Source organism: Acomys russatus, unplaced genomic scaffold (genome assembly GCF_903995435.1).
Source record: "Acomys russatus unplaced genomic scaffold, mAcoRus1.1, whole genome shotgun sequence".
NCBI classification, from domain to species: domain Eukaryota; kingdom Metazoa; phylum Chordata; class Mammalia; order Rodentia; family Muridae; genus Acomys; species Acomys russatus.
The window spans coordinates 17245-40266 of record NW_026131780.1 but is presented as its reverse complement, the minus strand read 5'-3'; the positions used below and the strand labels follow the sequence as shown (position 1 = coordinate 40266).

The 23022-nt window shown below is 43.3% G+C and overlaps 1 protein-coding gene across 1 annotated transcript; it reads left to right on the top strand.

Moving 5' to 3' along the window:
• The first annotated feature begins 1195 nt into the window (after positions 1–1195).
• LOC127186470 (GTPase IMAP family member 8-like) lies at positions 1196–22378 on the top strand. The gene is made up of 6 exons (XM_051142823.1): positions 1196–1352; positions 8212–8407; positions 11303–11957; positions 15802–15847; positions 18652–19278; positions 21726–22378. Exons 2-6 carry the CDS (start codon positions 8322–8324, stop codon positions 22376–22378), a joined length of 2067 nt encoding a protein of 688 aa, XP_050998780.1. The 5' UTR covers positions 1196–1352; positions 8212–8321.
• The last annotated feature ends 644 nt before the right edge of the window (positions 22379–23022 follow it).

Here is a 23022-nt window from a genome sequence, read left to right as displayed (position 1 = left end):
AGAATGCTTGGCAATTTGGAATCTATAAAGCTAGGCTAGTCAGCAGGACATATGCAAAGGAGAAAGTCTGTACTATGTGGGTGATTTTTTAAACTTTAATTTTAAAATTACCTATCTTAGAATCACATTCTGATGGCAAGGCTAGTCCTCTCCTGTGGCAGCTGTAAGGTGACTATGTTTCAAAGTAACCAACTGTGCCCCTGACCTCCTCCAAGGCAGCAACGGTGGCTGTGGTGGTAGTTCTGGAGTGAGAAAAAGGTATAAGAAAGTAAAGTTTGAAACAGAAGGCAAATTGTTGTGGGCAGTAGTTGCATAGAAAGGATCCCAGGGTTAGGTAATTCTAGAAGATCCTTCTCAGTACAAGGTTCACAATTTTTAAATACCAATAAAATAGAAACTATGAAAACTGCACCACACAACAGATATGATATGGAGAATTTTATTATACGAGCATTAAGAGAGAAGGAAGTGGGGGAAACCACTCCACTGGGGGGGGGGAGAGACAGAGACAGAGACAGAGACTCAGAGAGAGACACACACACAGAGAAAGAGACAGACAGAGATGAAGAGAGACAGAGAGACAGACAGATGGAGAGAGAGACAGAGAAACAGACAGAGAGACAGAGAGAGACAGAGAGAGACAGAGAGGCACAGAGAGAGAGGTGGGTTCTTCCTTTTATATCCTCCTGGTCAGAGGGATGCCAAGTAGCAGGTAGGCAATGACATCATAGGATGCTAGGCAGATTGGGGCAGTATCCTAACACAGACACTTCTCTCAGTGAGCACAACAGGAAGGGAACAGCTTCCTACCCAAATCAGGCCTGGGCCTATTAAACTCCATAGAGACTAAGGCCAAGTTATATTAGAGTCAGTTAAGCTTCTGTTTCCTGCCAGAGAACTAGCTTCTCAGAAATCGTGTGACCTGCAGTCGGCTAATCTAACTGATGTGCTTGGAAAGCCCCTGCCTCCCCTGCAGCACTTCCTCCCACATGCTCTATTGTTTCAACTGGTGCATCTTTACCCTTTGCCTTTCTTCAGTCATCTGCAAATACAAATTAGGTGAGTTCCTCTCTTGTTGTTTTGTCCTCTTCTCCCCTCTGACCTGAGCTATCCAAGCTAGCCCTGGTACTCCAGTAAATGAGCTATCCTCTGAAGAATCTCGGGGCTGTTCATACCTGCCGAGGATGTTCATACCTGCCCAGGATATTCATACCTGCCATATTCACCTTCAGCCTGAGATCCTGCTCCCCAGCTCCTCTGCATCCTGAGACTGCTGGTACCCAAAGGCCAACTGCACTCAGGAGACCCACATCTGGATCATGAACGGGGACCCTTAGAATGCACAGAAGAGGGTCAGTACACCTCTCCAAGGGACATTGGCGTTTGCCCTGCCATCCAGACCTGAGACTCAGCTGGTTCTTCTTTCCTCCTTTACTTTTGACGTGAGCCACAATGGTGAAGGGGTTTTTGACATCTTTTGGCTGGGACTACTCCCTGGCCCTTAGTCCTCTGGTTGAACCCCAACAATCATTCAGGCATCAGCAAAAAGTCACCTCTTTAAATCTCTCAGAAATATCCCAGTAATGCAAGGACTAGTTAAAAGCCATTAGAGCAATCACTGGTTTCCTTAAATATGCGGGCAGGCTTGTGCCAGTTTTTGTGGAATCCCTGAAATTCCTGAAGTTATAGCAGTGTTCTCCCCTTTGACTGAGCAATTGCTTCCAGCCTTTTCTGTCATGTGAAATTCCACTTCTAACCAGTAGTTTCAAATTAGTGGCCCAGGGCCTCTTCAAGCTGCAGGAGGTTACATTCTCCCAGAAGGAAGCAATTACTTTCTGGGAGGAGGTCCTTCAAATAGCCCCTTGGATGGACCTGAGTGGCTTACCTTACCCAAAATCAAGAAATCCAAGAAGGGACATTACCTCACCTCATCTCACTTTGTGGGTGTCCAGCAATGCATGGGTCCCTCCCAGAATGAAATTAAGGACAGAACCTCTTACTACCAGCAATTACTCTGATGAGGAGAGCCCCAAAGACCACCTTGTGGCAGACTTTGTTGCCCTTGATTGAGCCATTGAATACAGTGATATCCGGCCTCCCCACACCCACCCCTCTTTACTCCCCACTGCCCCCTTATGCCCCACCAGCCTCATCCATTAATAACACTCATAAAATCTTGAAATCTCCACAATTTCTGGTCCCTCACAAGCTACCACCCAACAATTATGCAAGATTAGAGATTCCTTAAAACTTGCCCATAATGAAAATAATGCCTCTTCTTTACCTGTTAATATTCAACCCACTTGCTCTTGGGCCCTAGACTGGTATCCCTACAGGGCCAATGAACTAAAAGAGCTTAAACAAACCATATGAGATGGTGGTATTCATTTCTCTTGGACCAAATCTATTCTCTTGAGCCTTCCCACCTCCCTTAACACACCGTAGAACTGGCTTGACATCTGTTGGTCCTCCCTGTTTAGCTCGCTGTTCTTTCAGTGGGAGCTTTATATAGAGCTGAATGCCTCCAACAGATCAACAACTGAAAATCAAAATCAACAAAACATCCCTAGAGGCTTAGATGAGCTTTTCAGACAAGGTAATCTCTCCAAAGGAGGACAAAATGCTATGCAACCTCTGAGGCACTTTGATCATGTATGTCTTTATGTCCTTCAGGCCAGGGATCAAATAACCCTGCTTCTGCATCTCAAGACAGGCAATGGTTGCTTCTCTTCCTCTGTCAGAATCTGGGGATCTCTTCTCTGACTTTGTTCTTAGAACAAAAATTAGCCTAGATTGCAAAATCCCTGATCTTATGCTAGATAAATCCTCCTTAAAAGCATAATTAGGGAAGGCACAACTTCAAAATGCCAGATGGCATGTCAGGGTTTAAAAAAATGAACATTATGATAAATATATAGTTGCCACCCAGCATATTGGGACGGCTTCTCATATGGCCACTTCCCTTGCTCAGGCCTTTGCTATGGCCCTTAAAACAAAAGGAAAATGTTTTAAATGTGCAAAGAAGGAACACTGGAAGAGCAAATTTCCTAACTCCCACTCTTCTAAGGGTTTGAAAGCCACCCTCCTGAAACCATCTGTCCTTGATGCCATAGGAATTCCTTTGGGAAGAGGATTGTCTTTCCACATACTGTAAATATGGCCAGCTTGTTGGTTTTAACTAAATCTCAATCATTCAGTTTTACCAATGAAGACTCAGGAGCCATATGCTAGGGTAAAAGCCTGCTAGCTCAGAGAGGCAGAAAAAGCCCAACTGACCATCCTCCTCAGCTCACAGCCTAAAAGGAAAAACAAAAGCCTCCTTCTCCATGCCATCTCCAAAAAAATCCTCAAAATGAATGTCCCTCCCTCCTACCCCCTGTGTGTCTCTCTAGCCCTCCTCCTGACTGTTTTTTACTTTCCGTACTTTTTTTCTATGTTTATTCCCTCAACTGGTTGCTTGTTATGCCTCTTGACCTAGTGTTAATTTTATCTAATCCTGTTCACAACAATCAAGCAGAAAGCTCTTTGATTAAAGGTGTGTGATAGGGTTGAGCCACACCACAACTAAAAATAGGTTTTTCCAGTAAACAACACAATGCAGGGGTTCAGAGTATGAGCAAATACTCTACATCCCCCCCCCTTTGTCTAAATAAAAGGTAACAATTTTAACTCTAGTACAGTAAAACTATTTACAATAATGAAATGTTTTGCCAGCCTTTCCATAATGTCCAGCTTGGTTGCATTTGGCAGTCTTAGGATTAAGTACTTTGGAGGTCAAAGTTCTCTAAAATGTTCACACCTGTCTCCTATGAACTCCACAATTTGAAACTCCTGAGCAGCTTGTAGTCGGAAGCTAATTTTTGGGTGGTGTCTGTCAACTTAGTGGCAATCTTGGCTAAGTAGAACACAGCAGTCGAGCTGAATGTGTCCTCTGTTTGCACAGAACCTGATGGCAGAAAAGGCATGGGGCACAATCTAGGTGGATTCATAATTCAGGGCCCAATCACCTTCTTGGAGACTTCAAAGGTTATTGTTAGAAATGATCATGGTTTACTGTAGAGAAGTTAAACATTTTAAGCACTGGATCCAGCAGATGTCTGAAAATTTTGAGGACTACAGATTATTAAGTACATCCAAGGTACACAAACTTTTTTCCTAGTTACATACCTCAGAATCAAGCCTGAAAACATACAGGAAGCTAGATTAAGCTTATCTCTAGGATTATTATTCTGTGTGACTACTAGTATCATGACAGAAAGTTTATATATATATATATATAATAGTATGTTTTTGAGATAATATTTGTACATTAAATTTTAAAGAGTTGAATAAAAACCAAAAGATTATGAGATCAATGGCAATAGAATAGTCCCTTATTTTTTGTTTTCCTCTGTCCCATACCAGGTGGCTTTTCTGATATGAGACAGAGATTATGGATTTTCCTTTAAAAAGCATACATGGGTTTAGAGAAGGAGAGAGTCATGCTCCAACCACAAAGCCAGCTTTAATTTTTAATCAAATGAGGACCATATAAAGACCATTTTCCATTTACGTCCGTAGACGGCAGAAGAGATAAGATATAAGTGGGCAGTACATTTGGTCAATTTATTCTTTTTCTTAGGACATTTTCTTTTGATGATCTGTACTTTTTCCTTTTTAAAATTTTAATTTGTAGTAATGTATTCAGATTACATCCTGATTGTTATCCCCTTGCTTGTATCTTCCTGTTCCTACCCTCCCTCGCTCTTCTACCCTATTCCCCTCCCCTAGATCTCTGGCAGAAGGGGATTCCCTCCCCCACCATATGACCACTGCCTATCAGGTCTCATCCAGATGACCTACTTCTTTTTTGTTGTACAGTGGAGCATCTTTCCGATATATGCTCAGGAGTGGTATAGCTGGATCTTAAGGTAGAACTATTCCTAGTTTTCTGAGAAAGGGCCAGATTGTTTTCCAAAGTGCTTGTACACATTTGCACTCAGCAGTGGAGGAGTGTTCTTCTTTCTCCACATCCCTGCCAGCATGTTCTGTCACTTGACTTTTTGATCTTAGCCATTCTGGTAGGTGTAAGATGGAATCTCAGAGTCATTTTGATTTGCATTTCCATGATGGCTAAGGACGTTGAGCATTTCTTTAAGTATTTCTCAGCCATTCGATATTGCTCTGTTGAGAATTCTTTTTTTTTTTTTTTTTTAAGCTCTGTACCCCATTTTTCAATTGGATTATTTGGTTTGGTTGTTTAATTTCCTGAGTTCTTTATATATTTTGGATAGTAGCCATGTGTCAGATGTAGGATTGGTGAAGATCATCTCCCAGTCTGTAGGCTGTTGTTCTGTCCTGTTGACAGTGTTCTTTGCCTTCAGAAGCTTTTCAGTTTCATGAGGTCCCATTTATTAATTAGAGCCTGGGCTACTGGTGTTCTGTTCAGGAAATTGTCTCCCGTACCAGTGAATTTAAGGCTCTTCCTAATTTTTCTCCCAACAGATTTAGTATGTGTGGTTTTATGTAGAGATTTTTAATCCACTTTGACTTTAGTTTTGTGCAGGGTGATGAGTATGGATCTATTTGCATTTTTCTACATGTAGATATCTAGTTAGACCAGCACCATTTGCTGAAGATGCTATATATTTTTATTGTGTGGATTTGGCTTCTTTGTTAAAAATCAAGTGTCCATAAGTGTGTGGGTTTAACTCTGGGTTTTTTATTAGATCCATTGCTAACTAGCCTATTTCTATGCCAGTACCATACTGAAATTTATTATTGTTGCCTGAGATCAGGGATGGAGATATTTTATTGTACATGTTGTTTTAGGTATTATGAGTTTTAAATTTTTTCCATATGAAGTTGAGAACTGACCTTTCAAGGTCTATAAATAATTGTGTAAGGATTTCGATAGGTGTTGCACTGAGTCCGTAGATTGCTTTTGGTAAGAGGGCCATTTTTACTATATTGATCCTTCTGACCCACAACCGTGGGAGATCTTTCCTTCTTCTAATATCTTCTTCAATTTCTTTCTTCGGAGACTTGAAGTTTTTTCCATACAAGTCTTTCACTTGCTTGTTTAGAGTTATACCAAAAGCCCAAAGCCAGATAGTTTTAGTACAAAATTCCATCAGATCTTCAAAGAAGAGTCACCTTGATACCTAAACCACAGAAAGACCCAACAAAGCAAATTTCAGACCAATTTCTCTTATGAACATTGATGCAAAATATCTCAATAAAATACTTGCAAACCAAATCCAAGAACATATCAAAGATATCATTCACCCTGACTAAGTAGACTTCATCCCAGGCATGCAGGGATGGTGCAGTATAGAGCGATCCATTTTTTCTTGCCATGTTGCACTTGTTCAGTTGTCTTCCGATTCTTTGTTTATCCAGATTCCCTAGTTTTATTCTTATGGAAAGATAAAAACAAAATCCTGTCCCAAACCTAATTCTGGGATTGGGGGGTGTTCTTTTGGCAGATTATAGCTTTCCTAGGGCAAAATGTTTTTTGGCAACTGACTTGAAAAAATTGCAGAATGGTAGCCCATTAGGATGCTGGGTAGAAAAGCTAGCTATAGGCCAACATGGTCAGACTGGATATTGTATGTGTATTACCAAGGTTCAATTACTAGATGAAGGTTTATATGATAAAATATAAATGCAGATTTTATTTGGTGTTGCCTTGAAAGAAGGTCATACAATGGGCATGTATGTTCCATTTTACAGAGGTTAGAGACCTGAAACATATTCACCATACTATTCGTTCATATTCAGAATTCCAGTGGGTGTTTGCCCTAAGTTTTGGATAGCATGATTCTATGGTTATACATTTATTAGAGATGGCGACTGTCTTGGAGATGCCTTTGCAAATTGGGGCTGATGTTGCTTCAGCATGGATATCCATTGGAATACAACAAATTTTTGAGACGTTATAACATGGAACATGTTACAGATATACCTTATAATCCTATAGGTCATAGAATTATGAGAAGATCTAAGAATAATTTTTAAAAGAGGGTCATAAAACAGAAGGGGAATGCAACATCTCCCCAAAATACATTAAATAATAATATATTGATTTAAAAATTTTTAAATGAGGCAAATATCACACCTGCTAAGATACACTGGATTTTAAAAACAACTGCTGAATTAAACCAAACATATAAAGGTCCTCCTAACTCCAAAACGGAAGACAGAAAATGTATTGCATTGGGGGTAAAAGTATGGTCTTGTTTCAGTAGGAACTAAAAAGCAATCTTCTAATAGCTTCTGTTTTAGACAAGCCTTTCTAAGGCTTTTCTAAATTCCTCTGTCTGAGTGTTTTTCTTATTGTTGTTTATAAGTCTCTCTAATTTTCCTTCTGTGGCTTGTGTCTTACCAATCCACTTTTTCTTTGATCAGATGCGGAAAGCTGGGGGAAAGCTTTAACTCATCTACGAAGGAGTGTTGAATTCTGGAAGAAAGTAAACGGTGTCTTTAGAGTTTTACCTACATCTTTGGAACAGCACAGTCTGAGTGAGGTAGCAGTGAGGATGAGCCAAGAGGAAAATCTGCTGGGATTTACCCCCAAACTGGCTTCATCCAAAACTTCTGATACTGGTAATTGCAGAGAGTAGACCTGTTCTCATTTGCTTTTCTGTTGCTGTGATAAACATCACTCCCAAAAGCAATATGGGAAGTAAAAGGATTTACAAGTTATAATCCATAGGACAGAAGCCAGGGCAAGAGCCTGGAGTCAGTAACGAAAAGGAGAGACCATGAAGAAATGCTGCTTATCTCTGGCTTGCCCAGCCACATTCGTTTCCAGCTCAGGCCTACCTGCCCAGAGATGGCACAGGCCACTATGGACTAGGCCCTCTGATCTCAATTAGCAATTAAGAAAATATCTCTCAGACATGGCCACAGGCCAGTCTGTTACGGGCAACCATTTAGTTGAGATTTCCCCTTCTCCCATGCCTCTAGATTTGTGTGATGTTCACAACTGAAACACACTATGGCCTTTGTGTTATCAGTCTCAGTCTGTAGCCCTGTGAAGAACATCTGTGCTTCCATGGCCTTCTGCCACACGGTGGCCCCCCAGAGGCAGCTCCAGAAAAGCTGTGCCTGTGTGTTCACACTGGCCCCTCCCTAAGCCTCTTTCGTATTCATCCTGTGTTCAGAGCTCCTTCGCAGACTCTACTGACATAAGATATGCTTCCAGAAATCTCTTCCCCCCCCCCCCAGAAACACTTTGAAATCCTCCTGACAGGGAGGCTGGGCTCCGAGGGACCTGGTGAATCCTTGTGTGGCTCCTGGCTCTTTTTAGGATCAGTTCCACTGGCCTAAGGCTAGAGATGGCCACTTTATCCTATCACGCAGCAGCTGGAAGCCAGGTGGAGTCCAGATGTAAGACATCAACAGGCCAGGGGGAAAGACCAAGGTATGTTTCAGGTGTGTGTGTGTGTGTGTGTGTGTGTGTGTGTGTGCACCTACATGTGTGTATGTGCCTGCCTCTTCTCTCTCTCCTCGTCTATTGGGGGGAAGTGATAAGCTTGGACCATGGAAGGCAGCCTGCCCTGTGTTGGATTTGATTTCCAGAGCCCTGGAATGGTTTTCTCCTGGCAGAGACCATGCCACTCCAAACAGGACCAGCTGGGATGTAAAGTATGCTTCCTAAGAAAGTATATGGAACGGCTTCCGGCCAGGAGGACTGTGGGGGAGGGCTTCATAACCCAGGAGGAGGAAGAGAACAGAAGTATGGCAGGTGGCGAGGTTCGAGTCCAGCAGGGGGATGTCTCAGGAGTTGGGTTCCCATGAAGGAGTCAGCTGGAGAAGCAAACGGCAATGCCTGTGTTGTCCATTCTCTCTTCTAACATTTGCCAGATGTCGCACAGAAAGATCCAGTTAGCCATGTGTTGAAGGAAGCCTTGACTTTACATTTAATTCAAACTAACCCTCATCTGTCAGCCCCTTTCTTACCATAACTGACCCACTGGCTAGGACTAAACTTCTTCACCTCTGGGCTCTGGGGACCTCTCTAACCTCCTTTCTCTGGGACCACTTGACACTTGACACAGGATGAATTCCTGAATCACAGAGCCTTCTCCCAATGGATGAACTCATGGTGTCTTCTGGCTGCACCCTGGGAACAGAGAGGGACTTATGGACAATCTTAACTGCCAGCACAGGGTAGCAATTTTCTCCTGGTGGAAACTGCTCTCAGTATCCAAGGCCTCTGTGCCAGCAGAGTGTAAGGTCTTGGGACCTGGCAGCAAACATTTTGCTGATGCTGAATGGTATCATCCCCGCTTGATTTCTACCTGTAGGTTTCTGACCTGTGACTCTTGGCTATGGAGAGGTGGCACTGTAACCATCATCCTTCCAGGCACATGTGTAATCACTATCCCTGTTACTTTGGGCATGAATTCATTGACTGATGTTTGGGTGAATGGGGTAGAGGCTGACTGCTACGAACAAGAATGGGTTATCCTATCTATTTGATGATCAAGATCTTCCTTTACCGAGGTCAGTTTTTGATATGCCCCCAGAAGTTCTTTTTTCTTCCCTCAGGTCCTTCCAGACAACTCTTTCAGACCAAATTAGCACTGATTTCCTGTTTTCAAATCCACACCACCCAGCCAAAGTGTTGGCTGGAGCCCACGGGTTGGCAGTAGCGGCAGATCTGACCATTTCTTCTTCTAGTGAAGTGAACAAGGAGCGCTGCACAAAATTCTGCCCATGGAGAGTATATTCTTCCAACAATGTCATCGATAAATGCCTAAGATTGGGCCACAGTGTGGTAGCTTTCCTTTGCTTCTGGTGCCTACATGTAGTACAGAACCATGTCCCAAAACCTGAATCTTCCTTTGTTCTGTCAACTGGTTTCATGGGACTCCCTCTGAGGTCACAGAGTCGTTGGTGCAGTTGTACTGAGGGCATTGGAGGTACTGCTTCATGGAACCAGATCACCCTTCTAATCAGATATGTAACACTTCTATGAGGATGGAGGGCTGGTTGTCCATCTATTTGTTGGCCTGGTAGATTGTCTTAGTGCATTATGTACTCATGTCACCAAACATCCAAGGCTGGGAAATCCAAGGTCAAGGAGTCCGTGCCTGGCAGGCCTTTATATTGTGTTTTACTGTGATAAAATGGAGAATGGACAAGGTGGATGCATAAGAGGCAAAAAGGGGTACAAACCCACTTAAAGATTTGTTTACAGGCTGGGGAGAGGATGCAGTCATTACAAGCACTGTCTGCTCTTCCAGAGGTCCTGAGTTCAATTCCCAGCAACCACATAGTGGCTCATAACCATCTGGTGCCCTCTTCTGTCCTGCGGGCAGAGCACTGTATACACAATGATTAAAAAAAAAAACGGGCATGGTGATACATGCCTGTAATCCCAGCACTCTGGGAGGGAAAGGCAGGTGGATCTCTGTGAGTTTGAGGCCAGCCTGGTCTTCAAATAAAGTCCCAGACAACCAAGACTACACAGAGAAACCCTGTCTTGGGAAAAAGAGAGATTTGTTTACCTAAAAGCTTGTGTACAGGTGTTCTGCCTACATGTATGTTTGTGTACCACATGCATGCCTTGCCTGCTGGGTCCAAAAGGGGGAATTAGATCCTCTAGAAGTGGAGTCACAGATGGTTGTGAGCCACCATGTGGGTGCTGAGAACTGAAGCCAGATCCTCTGCAAGAGCAGTAAGTGCTCTTAGCCACAGAGCCATCTCTCCAGCCCTACAACCTCATGTTTATAAAGAATCACTCTCCTGATACTCTGCAATATACTTCCAGCAGATGACATCAGTCTACGTACCCCAGGCCTAGAGCTTGCATTTGGATTACATACAGAATATACTCATTTCATCCCACTATCTCCCAAAGTCTTAACATGTCATCTCAGCTTTCGGAATTATATGAAGCAAATAGACGTCTAGCAATGGCCATGTCTGGAGATTTTGTGCTCCTCCTTGGTATTTTCTGAGTACACTGGGTCCTCTAGAATTAATATCCAACTTTATAGTCAGGACCGCATGGGCTGGAGATGAGGTTTGGTTTGCCTAGAGGCCATGAAACCCTTGGTTCAATTCCTACTGTTGGCTAGGCTAGCTGGCTAGTGAGCTCAGGGTGACTGCCTGTCTCCACCACTTGTTCTCACTGTGATTACAAGCACGCACTACCAATGGCCTCACATTAGTGAAGCAAGGCTTAATTGCAGAGCTGCCTCCCAACCCAGCAGCTTAAATTTTCAGGGAGCAAGGAGGACATCTTTCCTGTTGTCCCCTCTCCACTTGGTGTGGATGGAGCACTGATGAGCTGCTCTTGTCTTGACAGCAACAGCCAAGGCCAGGAGGATAATTTCAAGCAGAGCCAGGGAACGTCCACACTGCGGCTCCTCCTCCTCGGGAAACATGGCGCAGGCAAAAGCGCCACAGGAAACACCATTCTGGGCAAAGCCGTGTTCAAGTCCAAGTTCAGTTATCACATGGTAACCAACAGGTGCCAGACTGGGAGTGTGTCGGTGAGAGGGAAGCAGGTCATGGTCATCGATACCCCAGATTTTTTCTCCTCGTTGGCTTGTACCGAGTTTAGGCAGCAGAGCCTGCAGCAGTGCTTGGAGCTCTCAGCTGATGGTCTCCATGCGCTGCTCTTCGTCACTCCCATTGGCCACTATACAGAAGAGGACAGGGAGACCATTGAGGGCATCCAGAATAAGTTTGGCCCTAATGCCTACAGACACATGATTGTGGTCTTCACTCAGGAAGATGAGCTGGGTGAAGATTCGCTGCAGGACTACATCAAAAGTAAGATGCCTCTTAAGGAATTGCTTCAAAATGTTGGGAATCGATATTGCACCTTTAACAACAAGGCAGACAAGGAGCAGAAGAAGCTGCAAGTGCTCTGGCTTCTGAATGTGATTGAAGGATTGATAGCGGAAAGCATTCAGCCATATTTTGTGCCCTGGAGGATGGATGGCAGTGAAATCCAGGTAGGACTTGTAGGAGGAAGATAACCCTAAATCAATAGACTATCTTATGTGGTTACAGAGGTGTTTTGCTTAGAAATAAGTGTTAAATATGAAAAACAAGATTCCAGACAACAGATAAGATATGGAAAAGTTTATTGTAGAATCGTGAGAGAGGAGGAAAGGGGGATAGGCATCTCATATATATATATATATATATATATATTTAGAGAGAGAGAGAGAGAGAGAGAGAGAGAGAGAGAGAGAGAATAGGAGGGTAAGAGAGCAAGAGAGAGGAAGAGGAAGAGAAGAAGGTGAGGAGATTTCCTTTTTAGGCAGCGTTTCCAGAGCAGTGTTTCTCAACCTTTGGGTCCTGACTCCTTTGGGGGTTGAACGACCCTTTCACACAGATCGCATATCAGATATTTACACTACAGTTCATAAGAGTAGCAAAATTACAGTTATGAAGTAGCAATGAAAATAATTTTATGGTGGAGGTCACCACAGCATGAGGAACTATATTAAAGGGTTGTAACATCAGGAGGTTCAGAAGCCACTGCTCCAAAGCATCAACCTGCCTGAATGTCAGCCTGTGGACTTCGAACTTAACTGGAAACTTAATGGGAAACAAAATCCCTGTCTCACGTGGTCCTTGTCTCATGTGGTCCATCTGAACCAGTGTGTCACTGAACACACTGGACACTGCATGCTCTCTCTCTCTCTTCTGACTTCAATTAAAAAACAAAACAACAACAACAACAACAAAAACCACCCTGTCACCGGGCATGGTGGCCCAAGCCTTTAATCCCAGCAGCAGGAGGCAGAGGCAGGCAGACTGCTGCGAGTTCCAGGCCAGCCTGGTCTACAAAGTGAGGCCAGGATATCCAAGGCTACACAGAAAAACTCTGTCTCAAAAAACAAACACTCCAAAAAACCCAAAAAAAACAAACAAACAAACAAAACATCCTATCTTGCTTTCTCCATCTCTCTTCCTGGATGTTCTAAAGGTTGCCAAGCCCTCTTCTAGCCTCTGGAGTTGGTGTTCACAGACCTCACTGGCCCCTCCTTCATTCCTACACATTCTCCTGAAGACCCCTCACCTTTCCGCCCCTGAGGACCATCTGTTGTCTTTGGTTTCCCAGCAGTAGCCTCTGCTCAGCTCTCTTCTGCCAGGTCCAGTTCCTCTACTGCAGGACTCTCACACCGACTCATCCTTGCCCAAACTTGTCACCACCTCTTAACTCTTGTAGGGTTCTACCTTCCCCTCCACTCAGCCAATGATTGTGTGGCTCCCCCACAGAGCCTTAGTTCTGAAACTATTGCTAACTGATGTCTGAGGAATTGTTGAAGGTCTCCTGACATCAACACTTCTGGAATCTGCCTATATCTGTTCCTTCAACTACCATCTGGCCCAGGTCAGCAGTCTTTCTTTCCTGTACCATTTTAACCTTGTGACAATTTTCACCTCATTCACTTGTGCACCTTTTCTTCCATTTCACATGCAGTAACCAGCTGTTGGTCTCATTTCATTCTTTTCCATGGGAGGAAAGTGGATTTGCAACCAAGGCAGTTATAGAAATGCAGACTTCCTGGGAAGAGCTGACACCCAGTTGAGTGATTTATGCATAGAATCCAGGTCCGTACCATATTGGGTGAGCAGGAGAATGCCAGTTCAGTGGATTGTGCAAAGTCAGGCAGAAGGTGAGCTCTGGAAAGATCTGGTCAGAGAGGTGCCACAGCACTGATGACCAATAAGCCTTAGCAGGATGGAAGTAAGATAGAAATCAGTGTTTAGTGAGCACTTACTAAATGCCAGACTTCCACATGAAGTCCATGTAAAAGTGTTTTACAGATGAGGAAACAGGTTCATGATGTCTTGCCTTCTACTCTGGTGTGTGCCTTGCAGTAGGACAATCTGTCTCTTCCGTGAGTAAAATGTGGCATAGGGTTGCCAGCAAAGAGAAGGGGCTCATAGTGAGCTTCCTGCAAGAAAACCTTGCTTTAAATGCTCAACAACTGCTCACTGATCTTAAGATTAAGCATAGGTCTGGACTCAGCTTGGTCACTTGCCCTGTATCCCGTTTCCTATGGCTGGCCTTGTTGGCTTGCCCTGTGCCCTGCTTCCTATGGCTGGCCTTGTTGGCTTGCCCTGTACCTCGCTTCCTATGGCTGGCCTTGTTGGCTTGCCCTGTGTCCTGCTTCCTATGGATGGCCTCGTTGGCTTTACCCCTGATCTCGGGTTATGCTCGTGTCCACTCTGGCACTGTGTGCCTGCATTACTTTCTGCACAGTGCTGTCTTCCCTCCCCACCCTGCATCAACTTTTCTGTTTGGATCCATCCATCTCAGTGTCACTCACTCCAACAACCCCACCCCCTCCTCCTTTGCCTCCTGAATCTCATCCCAGTTTGGCTGCTCAATTCTCTGCCCTCAAAGTACTGCTTACATCAGTCACCTCCAGGCCAAGGGGTTCCTGGGGATCTAGTTACAATAGCTGCCTCCCTACAAAGCCTGTGAGCATAGAAAGTACTTATTTTGTTAACCACACTGTCATGTCTTGTGTAAGACAGATGCCATAAGATACATCTGGAATTCGCTGTGGAGATTGAGATGCTTAAAAAGTTGTTACTAAATAGATGTTCAGTAGCTATTATTGAGATGTAAGAGTGATAGTAGTTATTATTGAGATGCATGAGGGTTGGTGGTTATTACTGAGAATTATGAGGGTTGGTGGTTATTACTGAGAATTATGAGGGTTGGTAGTTATTATTAAGATATATGAAAGTTAGAGAAATTATAACTATTAAGGCTGTCAAGGGGCTACAGAGATGTCTCAGTGGTTAAGAATTTGTTGCTCTTGCATAGGACCTGAGTTCAGTATCTGGCACCTGCAACCATGTGTAACTCCAGTTCCAGGAGATCTGTTACCCTCTTTTTGATTCCACAGTCACAATACAGACATAGTTTGCATACATATGTGTAGGCAAAGCACTCAGACATGTAAAATAAAAAATGGTAAGTAAATCTTTAAAATATTAAGAATTTCAGGAATCCAAAGGAAAATTACACGCGCGCACACACACACACACACACACACACACACACACACACACACACCTGTAAAATATTCTTACCACAGCATCTTTTGTAGTAGCAAAACAAGAAAAAATGCAAAGACAATCAATTTCACCTACTAAAATGAATGGAGTAGCTCCAGCTGTATTAACTTGTGCAGTTGTGAGTTTTATGATACCATGCAGGTTTAAGAACAAAGAAGCCCAGCGAGTCTCTCCTGTGTGCATGGATGTTTGTACATATTTGTGTAAACACAGGGAGATATAGAAGGATATGTAAGTACTAATGGCTGTCCTTTTTCTATGAGTTGGATGTGGAAGATTATTAATTTTTATGTTATGCATAGCATATTTACATTGAAACAATGGGGGAGAGAGAAGCAAATGAATTAAAAATGTTGGGTGAGAACACGTAGGGAGGCAGAGGCAGGTTACCTGGTTGGCATGGGCATCAACAGGGAAAAGGCTATAAATGAGTTTCTAAGAGTATCCCATTTGTAAGACTGAAAGTTATAATTTCATGTTAATCATGTGTTTGATTTTCCACACCTGGTGAGGTAAGTCATTTAACGCCATGTCAAAGGCTCCATCCCCATCCCGGGGAGCAACAAGGGAATAATGGGGTGTTGGAAATGCCTCCATCTCTGGGAACCTGTCCAACAGCATCAGTGAGACTGAATGTTGGACAGGTGTACAGAGGAAATGGAGGACAGTGACCTTCCTGTGACCACTTCCTAATCAGCAGCTATTCTGTCTCCAGCTGTATCTCCATTTGTTATTCCCTTTATTTTCTAGGGTTGTGGGAATAGAGCGGCATATGAAGAAGGAGACCATCTGTGTGGTAAGTTGATCATCTAAACATTTAGACTCATATCTATGTTCTTCTAATGCATCGCCCAGCTAAAGTAAAGTAGAAATCTATCAAATCAGGAACATGGAGACCTGTTCTATGTGGGTATCCATACCTGTTCCCAGAGGGCTCCTGACACGTGTGAGTCAGTGCAGCAGTGGCAGTCAAGGTGCTGGACACTGCGGGTGTCCCTGGCCTCCTCTGTGGTTCTATAGAGCCATCCTTGCTTTCCAAGGCTTTCTCCCTAACTCAATTTCTTTTTCCTCGTCATGAGTCTAGAATTCCTGATGGGGACCAAGAAACACTCCTCATGGATGGCACCAGCTTATAGCATCTTTGTATTGTCTTCCATTAGTTGTGTGTCCTACACAGCAACACAGATCACTGCACAATGGTAAATAGAAGCCTGAAGTGAGGACGCACAGGCATATGAAGTCACAGATGCATTTTGGCTTATTTCTGGGTCAGCTCTGTGTAAGAACTGGAAATCTCCCAGTGAATCTCACCAACAAGGTCCTTTCCTCTTGAAGAACACAAACAAGTAATTTATAAAGTTTAGTGATAATTATTAAATATTAAGTATGCACCACACAACAAATATGGTATAATATTTATAGTACAAAGGGAGAAGAGAGAGAGAGATGATGGGAGGAACTTCCCAGGGTAGGGGACAGAGAGAGACAGAGAAAGAGAGAGAGAGAGAGAGAGAGAGAGAGAGAGAGAGAGAGATATGAGATGGGTTTGTCCTTTTATATCCCGGGCCCCTAACACACAGCTGGTGGCAGGCTGTGATGATGTCAGAGGTTGCTAAGGAACCTAGAGGCAGGTATGCTAACAATAATAATAGTAATGGAAGGTGACATTGTGTGCTAGGAAACACCGTACATGTACTTTAGTCCTCAAAGTATGTAAACTTATACATAAGTCATGTGTATACTTTGTAGTATCATGGCAGGCACACTAGTGGACATGGAAGGCAATTCTTTCATAAGAACCATGGAATGAAGGTGTGTTATCAGTGTACTGAGTTTACAGGCCTTGGGAGTGAAAATTCAGCCCATGCCTTTTAGTATAAACCCTCAGGACATGCATGTGAGTAAGCAAAATCAGTGAAGGCACCTTAGACCATGGCAGGAGGGGACTCTCAGTGGGGCATGGCTTGCTTTTGGCTGCTCTGAGGAAATCAGGCTCACTTTGGGCTGGGTTTAGTAAGTAGCAGGAGTAATTGTAGGGCCAAGAAAGTTTAGAGTGTTTTGTCCTCGGGGTGGTACGGTCAGAGAGATGCCTCTGCCATCCTTGCAGTCAGTAGAGGGACATTTTGAAACTGTTGACTCAGTTTGCATCAGACATGTTGCATATGGTCATGGTCTGGAAGTGCTGCTACTGTCCTATGCGCAGGGTGTGAAGGCAAGGAGAAAGTATGGAGGAGTAGGATTCAAAGCCTAACTCAAGTTTTCCTTTCCCATGAACCCTCCTTAGCTAATTTGTTCCTGTTAAGTTACCAGAGCCTGTCCAAGTGTCATCTTTTTACCCTTGTGTGCTCTGAAAGTCAGAAGGAAACAATATGTCCAAAGGGACATAGCAAAACATTATTATTATTATTATTATTATTATCATCATCATCATCATCATTTCTACCCAAACATAATTTTATTCTTCTTTACAGCCAAATTAGACTGTAATGTATATACGTATATTATATACTAACCTTACTATATATGTGTATATATATGTGTGTATATACATCACATTTGTGAGTGAGTGTTCTCATTTGTATATGTGTGCATGGATGTGTGCAGATAAGCGTGAACGTGTTTGTGTATATGTGCAAATGTTCAAGCCAGAAGACAACCTTGTGTACCACCTTAGGCACCACACACGTTTTGATTGAGACAGGATCTCTTTCTGGCCTGGAACCTGTAGATTAGACTATCTGGCCAAAGTACCCTAGGGATCCACCTGTCTCAGCACCTGCTGTGCTGGGATGGATCCACCTGTCTCTGCACTGCTGTGCTGGGATGACATTTGCATCCCACCATGCTTGGATTTTCAGTTTTGTCGTGGGTTCTGGGCATTGAACTAGAATCCTCATGATTACAAGGCAAGTCCTTTAGCAACAGAGCCATCTCCTGGACCCCATATCACATTTTCTTCATTTACCTATCGGGGTTCTAGGCTAATTATTCGATTGTAAATAATGCAACAGTAAATACACTTATTTTTGTTAACTAGAAAATAATACAAAAATAATATTTTCTCCTCTGTGAGGAACAACAATTCTTACAGCATCCTCCCAGAGACAACCACTCCTCAGACTCTTATGAAAGTAGATTAATTCGTCCTATTCTGAACTTAAGATAATTAGGTCATACAGAATGTAAGGTTTGTATGTGGTTTCTTCCACTCAACATGATTTTGAGTTTCATACATGTTTAAAAATCCCAAACCAACAACTGAGTATTTTATTATGTGAGAGTAAAGGGCATATTAAAAAAAGAGTAAAGGGCATATTATAGTGAGATTGTCACAGCCCTTGCCTTAAATGACCTCATGCTATAATACTTACCTTTGAAGGATAAGACCCAAAGGAATCTCAATTCAACATAGTCATTCTCCTGGAAAATCCTGGGCTTCCCATATCTCTCCTAGTTCATTGCTCCTTCCCATGGTTTCTACATGGATAGCTGGGTTCCACCTGAGATTAGAAAGGGATGCAGTCTTCTAGAACTGTTCACATCTGTACTCAACTGCATGAGGAGACACTAAATCTATTTTTAATCTTTCTTGTCTCACAGGTCCAAAGAAGAGGCAGTCTCCGATCACAGGACCGGATCAGGATGTAGAGATGCCAGAGCTGAGGGTCCTCCTTATGGGGAAGCGTGGTGCTGGGAAAAGTGCAGCAGGAAACAGAATCCTGGGGAAGCGGGTGTTTAAGACTCAATACAGTGAGCAGCAGCAGGTCACCCAGACCTTTACCTCCTCCAGCAGGATCTGGAATGGGAAGAAAGTTCTGATCATTGATTCTCCAGACATCTATTCTTGGAAGTTTTATGAGTCTGTTGCGAAGACACACATCTTTCCAGGTCCCCATGCCTTCTTGCTGGTGACACCACTGGGCTCTTCCATAAAGAGTGATGATGATGTGTTTGATATCATCAAACGTATTTTTGGAGAAAAATTCACAAAGTTCACAATTATTCTCTTTAACAGAAAAGAAGATCTTGAGGATCAGGATCTAGATACATTCATAGAGAAAAACCATGCTCTCAAAAATTTGATCCGGAAATTTGAAGATAGATACACAGCTTTCAACTACCAGGCATCTGTGGAAGAGGGGCAGAGCCAGGTGTACAAACTCCTGGACCAAGTAGAGAGGATGGTGCAGGCCAAAGAAAACAAGCCTTGCATCTTACGAGAAAGAGGTATGGCTGGGCATAGAAAACGGTTTTGTATTCAGTGCTTGTGATATAAATCATGATCTATACTTATTGCTTCCTGAAGGATGTGGAGAGGGTGAAAAAATATCCAGGCTAGGTCTGTAGCTAAGTGCAGTGCTTACCCAGTATACACTAGGGTTGATCCTCAGTGTGTGAACAACTAGGCATGGTGGTGTATGTCTGTAGCCCCAACCCTTGGGAAGTAGAGTCAGAAGGACCAAAAGTTCAAGTTCTTGACTGAACAGTGAGTTCAAGTGCAGCCTGAGTCATATGAGTCCCTGTCTCTAAACCAACCAGCAGCTGCATACTATGATCTCGCCTTCAAATTGTTCTAAGTTGAGTTTTTAATGTACACTCTCAAAGCCAGTTTTTAATTCCTCCGTTACCCTATCCCACCTCTCCTGCATGGAAGCCTTTCCTAGTCTTCTTGATTTCCCAGTCTGCTGTTGATGGGACTCTGCGTTCAGCTCAGTGAGGACAGTTTGCCTTTCATGTCTGTTTACCCAGACCTTTCTCTGGGTTGTTTATTCCTCATTGCTTTGGAGATGGGAAACTATAAGGAAGTGTAAGTAGGATTTGGAAGATGACTAGTTTACCTTATAAACATCAAGACCTGGGTTTGATCACTAGATCCCATTTCAAAAAGCTAAGCACTTTTTGGTGGTTGCTGCACTCTGGTGCTGGAGACAGGTGGATCTCTGGGACTTGTTTGCCAGACATCCTTACCTATTTAGCAAGTTTTAGGCTAATGAAAGACTCTGTCCCCAAAACCAACTTAGACTGCAGCTGAGGAATGACAGCTGAGGTTGTCCTCTGGCCTCTACATGAATACCATACATACATATGCATACCTGCCCATACATGTGCATTTAAGCACACATGCACTAAGAAAGTAAAAGAAGCAAATAGAGCAAGAGAGTTAGGAGCAAAGGCAGGATAAGGCCGGAGAGCCTGAATTCTTGTGGTAGATGGCTACCATGTGGCACTTGATGAGGTGATCCCAGCTCCTGCATCTTGAGAAAGGACTGCCCACTATCTCAGGCTTCCTGCTTTATTGACCTCATCTGATATCTTTCTCATTTCTACTCATCTTTTCTATTCTGAGTCAGATGTTCTCACGCAGGAAGATCAGTACCCTAAAGGGTGTCACTGTTTATTGCCCTTCCACAGTCCCCAAGGAGGGCCAGGTTCTGGGGAACCACCTAGAGAAGTGAAAGGGAAATGAGAAGAGGAGAGCATATGGAGAAACTCAATTTGAAACAGGTTTTAAAGAATAGGTAGGGTTTAGATGGCTGGGAAGATAGGGGAGGCACCCCAGGGAGTAGACTGGCAACTTTAAGGAAAGAAATAGGACTGCTGCTGAGCATACCTCTTGATGGAACCAAGACTTCAAATTGCAGGAAGGTTGGATCAGATCTCAGAGAGGTTTGATAACTGAGTCTTTCTAAGTACAGAAGTAGGCATTGTGACGTATGACATGAGTGCTGGTGTATAAGTGCACCTGTGTGCGTGTGCGCATGTGCACTTGTACATGCATATATTGGTTCACATCATTTATCTGTTTCAGCCTTTAAACAAAACTATGAGACTTGGTTCAGCACAAGTAGCCCACCAGTTGTTCCTGAAATGTAGAACAAGATGGATTTTCTTCTCTTTGGTTTGAGGCAGACATCAGGGACTTGACGAGGAATTCATGCTAGAGGGCCACTGGGAAGAGACATAGTTAAGTGTCATAAAGGCATCAGGAGTACCCAAAAGAGTAAATATAATCAGATCTATGCACCTGCAAACACCATTTATAGGGAGCCTTCTTTTCCATCACCAAACCCACAAAGAACAGTGCTATTGTGTATTTTAACCAGGAAATTCCTTTGGCTCATTAGGGAAAGATGCAGCGAGGCTCATCATGCTTATAGTGAACTTTGGTATGAGGCAACCAACACAGCTAGTAACCCATTCATAGAGTATGTAATTGTTTTTTCCTGAAAATCCAATTATAAAGAGTAGATTTTTCAAATACTTCAAAGACATTATAGTTATCAGAAGTTGGCCATAGGGGGACTTAGTCACAGTAGGAAGAAAAGGTAGAAATGAAATGAGTAGATTAGACTCAGAAAAGATAGGGGTAAAGATAAAGCCATTGTGCTTATAGGTACCAGGGATTAAGAAGAGGTCCTGGAGAAAAAAGCAGAGTAGATTCAGAGATAGGAGCTATGCTATTTCCATAGATGAGCACTGGGCAGAGCATTGTCCAAGTCTCTCTGTTGAGTTCATAGGTCACATGAACTGGGAAGCCAGTCTCATGTGTGGGGTGGGCCTGCTCAGTGATGTCTTGTGATCTTAATGATGAAATTAGTGCTCTGAACAACTTGGAAAGATGAGTTCTGCATTATTGCACAGTCATGAGTCTTTCCCAATTTCCTCTGCAACAGAACTCTTAAACATCATCCTTTTGGGAAGGAGTGGAACTGGAAAGAGTGCAACTGGGAACACTATCCTGGGGAAACATGCCTTCCGCTCTCAGCTCAGCGCTCAGCCAGTCACCAGTAGAAGCCAGAGCGACAGGACGACAGTTGACTGGCAGGATATCGTGGTTGTAGACACTCCATCATTTTCCCAGTTGCCTGGTATTCAAATGGATCCTTCCAGATTAAAGGGGGAGGTCAACAGCTGTTTGTCTCTCTGTGAAGAAGGCATGAAGATTTTTGTCCTGGTGCTCCAGTTGGGAAGGTTCACCCAGGAAGATGAAGCAGCAGTGCAGCAACTGGAGGCCATTTTTGAGGGAAAAATTGAAAGACATATGATTGTTCTGTTTACACGGAAGGAAGATCTAGGGGATGGGACCCTTCATGAATATACTAACCACACAAATAACAAAGCCCTTAGAAGAATACTTAACAAGTGCAAGGGGCGAGTTTGTGCTTTTAATAACAAAGAAACTGGTCAAGAGCGGGAGACCCAAGTGAAAGATCTGTTGAAAATAGCCAATGATCTCAGGGAAAACTGTGATGAGCATTCGTGTTCATGGATGACTTTGGGCTGTCAACTAAAAACAACCCTAACCAACAAATTTCTAGGGCATTGAAATGATGGGCACCAGTAAGCAGTGAAAAGGCATGAGGACCATTTAGAGATACCATCAAACAGAGGTGGGAGGGATAAGGGGTGGCAGTACTAGTGGGATGTCAAAGAAAGTTCATGACATTGAAAGCTGAGGGATAAGTGCATTTCATGTTGGATGTAGGCATTCGGGTAAATAAATTGCAAAGCTAAGCCAAGCAGTAGGGAATTAGAGGACAAAAAGAAGAGGCAGAAAATATGGGAAATGTTTTCAATACCAGGATATTAAGGGTCAAATCCATATCACCAATGTAGGTTGGATAGAGTCTGGACTGACACTGTGACCAAGGCTAGGTCAATGTTGATCCTAATAAGATAGTAGCCTGAGAGCCAGGGTATTCAGACACACACACACACACACACACACACACACACACACACACACACACACACACACACAAAGAGGCATGCTCAGTATGTTCTTGGGCATGGCAGAGAGTGGATGTGAGCACCAACATTTCAAATTAATTCTATCTCTGTTGCCCATGGTATGTGAAATTTATTTCATGATGTTCTGTGCATGTCTGAGAAGACTTACTGGAAGCTTCCTGAGGTGAGATAAACAATATGAAATCTTCTTCAGGGTCTATTAAGGGTAAGACATTTCAA